Source organism: Platalea leucorodia, assembly GCF_965183815.1.
Source record: "Platalea leucorodia genome assembly, chromosome: 6".
Taxonomy (NCBI): Eukaryota; Metazoa; Chordata; class Aves; order Pelecaniformes; family Threskiornithidae; genus Platalea; species Platalea leucorodia.
This window is the reverse complement of record NC_138828.1, coordinates 38,802,622-38,806,371: the sequence shown is the minus strand read 5'-3', so window position 1 is coordinate 38,806,371 and position 3,750 is coordinate 38,802,622. Positions and strand designations below refer to the sequence as shown.

The following is a 3,750-nucleotide window of genomic DNA, read 5'->3' as shown; positions in this document are numbered from 1 at the left end:
CTACTTTTTCATGATTTAAAGGTGTGTTAAAACAGTACCAACTGAGATTTTCAGGAAATCTATTATTTGGCTTACACAGTAAGCTATGCCTTGTGCACTGTGCTCTAGACAAAGTTGTACTTAAAAATGGCACACAAGGTTAAGAAACTTTACATGACGCCGATGAGTAATCTGTGCTTTCATAAATACAGTAGTATACATCCTATATACAGCTGCTGGCCGCGAGCCTCCGGGAAGGCTGTTAGCCAGCCATCCACAGAAAGAAGGGAATAAAGATAGTGGGGAGCGTGGTGGAGGGTGCCAAACCCAGGCAGACTATTGATGCTAATCCCACAAGCACTGAAGCAAGAACGCTCCTCTGGTCCCGAATAATCATCTTCACAGTCTCACAGAACTGGGGAGAGAGAAAAAAAAAAGAAAAAAAAAAAAGAAGAAGATCAAGGTTAAAGAGGAAGGCTTTAACCGGACAGCTGGGACGCCCGCTCCCCGTGACAGAGCGGCAGTGACAGCCCGGCTCTCCGCAGCACGGTGCGGGGCGAGAGGCGAGTGGGGCACTGGCTCACGGCCCCCACGGCCCGGGCTGTGGCCCGGCGCGGCCGGCGCCCGCGGCAGGAACGAAGAGCCTCAGGGCGCTGCCGGAGCACGGTAATCGCCTCACGAATTCAGCCCCGCTCTCCTCGCCGCTCGGAGCCGTCAGAGGCCGGGCTGCCCGCCGCTCCCAGCGGCTCCGCACCCGCGGCAGCGCCCGCTGCGGGCAGAGCGGCCCTCAGCCGCGGCCGGTGCCGGGCAGCAGCTCCCGGGGGCCGCCGCGGCGGCAGAGCCGGTTTCGGGGAGCGGAGGGCTCGGCGGGGCCGCCGCCGCCGGGCAGGGCCGGGCAGGGCCGGGCAGGGCCGCCCCCGGCGCCGCGGCCGCCACCTCTCCCGCAGCTGCGCGCCCTCCCGGCGGGGCGGCTCCCGCGGGGCTCCCAGCGCCCGCCGCCGGCGGTACCTTGTCGGTCTGGAAGCTGACGGGGGCTCCGTATCGGCAGTAGGTGACGAAGTGCTCGCAGTTGTTCCAGAGCAGGCTGTAGGCCGTGGCGCCCACCAGCTTCTCCGCCCGGCGGGCCGCCTCCTCGCTGCCCAGCACCTGGTCCTCGAAGAGCCGGTCCATGTGGTTGACCAGGATGCTGCCGCCGTAGGCGAAGTCCTCCACCGTGTCCACGCGGATGCTGGCCGTTTTGGTGATGACGCCCAGGATGAGCCGCTTGTTCGTCACCACCTGCTGGATCTGCCGGCGGTCGCCGGTGAAGGCGGGCAGGATGTCGGGCATCAGGTGGGCGACGCGGTTCTCGCCCAGGTAGATGCCGAAGTGGATGAAGAGGGTGCGGGGCACCTCCAGCAGGTCGCCCCGCTTGAAGCAGCTGGTGTCGTAGTAGCCGGGGGCCGGCGGCGGCGGCTCCCCGCCGGAGCCCGCGGGCAGGGGCCGGACGTGGACGAGGAGCAGCAGCTTCTCCAGCAGCAGCGAGGCCGCCTGCGGCACCGGGTTCTTCATGGTCGACGGGGGGAGCCCTCGCTGCCGCCGAGGAGGCCCCGCCGCCCGGCCCCGCTTTTCTAGGCTACCGGGCGGGGCGGGGCGGGCACCCGGGCCAGCCCACCGGCTGAGCGGCCTGCGGGCAGCGCCCGCCCCGACCAGCGGCCGCGCTTTATTGAGGCGCGCACCCCGCCCGGCCCCGGCTCGGCCCTGGTCCCGGCTCGGCCGAGGGGCGGGCGCGGTGCCCGCAGCCCGGGCGCAGGGCCGGGTGCCACCCGCCGCTCTCCCCCGCCTCCCCCCGGCGCTGCCCAGGTAGCAGGGCAAAAAGAAGCGCGTCCGAAGCCCTCCATCCGCCCCAGGAGCGCAGCGGGGGGCTCCCGGGGCCGCAGCCGCTTTCCGCCCCCCTTCCCCGCCGGTGGGAGCCGCGGGGCTCCCCCCCGGCCGCAGGCTGCCGCCCCGCTCCCTCGGCGGCGGGGCAGAGCTGCTGAGCGCGCCTTTCTCCCGCGGAAGAAAACAGGTCCCCGAGGAAGACGGGGGAAGTCACATTTGCAAATTAACTCGCCCGAAGGGTCCGCCAGCTGCGAAGGAGTGGGAAAAGGCGGAGAGGCATTCCCCTGCGTTTTGTTTCATGCTAATCCATTATGTAAATGGATAAATCCTGGCAACAGAGCCCACAAAAGAGCAGCCCTGTCAGGTCAACAAAGCCGCCCCGTCTGAGGCTAATAAGTTTCAGTAGCCTAGCAAATTCCCGCCCCCCCGGGGCCTGCGGGATGATGGATGGGCCAGACATTCATCTTACCTGGAAGATGGCAGGGCCCGGAGAGCGGCAGGGGAGGGGGCCGCCCGCCGCGGCTGCAGCCTCGCACCGAGCCCCGCCGCCGCCGCCGCCGCCGCCTGTTGTGGGTGCCGCAGCCGCTGCGGCGGCAGGGGGAAGCTTTCGCCTCTGAGAGAGGCTCGGAGTGGGCGGCGGGGAGGGGGGAAAGCAACGCCGGAGAAGTAGTTTGTTAGAGCATCTTCCCCCAAACCCGGGCTCTGAAGCTGCCAGCTTGCCTGGTCTGTCTTCTTGCTCAGGCAAACACTGCAACAGACCCGATGCCAAGTACAAAAGCAAGAAGCGCTAGTGCACAGGAAAGATGAGGCTTATCAGTGAGCCAAAGCAAGTTTTCCTCTCCTCAGCGAAGAAAGTATTTCATGGGAGCAGGTTACCTCACTGCTTGCCAACAAGAACCAGCGGCTGGTGTTGCCCTCCTGTTTCCTCCCGCTCGGGGCAGAGAGCAGCCTCCTGGGGAACTGAGGGTTATCCTCACCTTGCTTCACCTGCAAAGAGAGAGGCCCCCAGTAACCTCTCGTTTGGTCGCTGATTACAGGTCAGAGCCCCAGCACTTCATACCAGAGTGATCAGGCATTTGGGATTTTCTCTGGAGAGGCTCAGCCAAATTTTTACGCAACAGAGGCTTAGTCCTCTCAAGGCCCCTGCTTCAAATCGCATCACTTACAAAAGAGAAAATACCTTATAGATGCGGGTCATGATGCTGTGGATTAGCCACCAGCCACGTGTAATTATACAATTAAACCAGCACCTTTTCAAATCCAGATGTTTAAATGTATCTAAGTAAATGTATCTATGTATTTAAATGTATGTAAGCTTTTGCTTACGCTTATTAGTAAATAAAAACAGGGGGAGAAGGGGGAGCTTTTCTCATTTTTAACTAGTGCATTATTTTTAATGGACAGGGGAAAAAGAAAAGATTAAAACCCCTCATCACGATAAAGGGTCTCACCCGTTTGGTGATGGTCACAGCAGCTGGTGCAGAGCTGAAGCACAGTGCCACAGCCAGGAGGTTATCCAACGCTGCACAGAAAGTCCTGGCACCGAAAGGTTCCCATCACCCTCCTGCGAGGATAAGCACTGGTCCTGCCCTGTGCTGCCATCTGAAGACCCCCCCCCTCCTCTCCCAAAGCTGTCAAGGGAGCGTCTGGATGGTCTTTGTTGAAATAGGTGTTCGAGATGCTTCAGTCCCACAGTTCAGATTTCTCTCCCCTGCCCAAAGGAAGGTAGAGGAATTCAGCTGAACTCCCTGGCAGGAACAGACATTTCCCAATGGGATCTTTTACGTGGAGGCATCCTTTGTTTGCTTTCTTAATGCCAGTTACCTTTAATCCCAAAATCACCAGGGTCCATTTCAAGTAAATCCGGAAAGGAAACCAGGATGAAACCGAAGAAGAGGAATTGCAGTGAGG

The 3,750-nt window shown here is 61.3% G+C and overlaps 1 protein-coding gene across 1 annotated transcript; it reads right to left on the bottom strand.

Moving 5' to 3' along the window:
- Positions 1-241: 241 nt before the first annotated feature.
- On the bottom strand, positions 242-1,530 carry LRAT (lecithin retinol acyltransferase; the record flags this gene model as incomplete). The annotated part of the gene is made up of 2 exons (XM_082314802.1): positions 242-394; positions 988-1,530. The coding sequence occupies 2 exons, from the start codon at positions 1,528-1,530 to the stop codon at positions 242-244; spliced, it is 696 nt and encodes a 231-aa protein (XP_082170928.1).
- Positions 1,531-3,750: the final 2,220 nt, after the last annotated feature.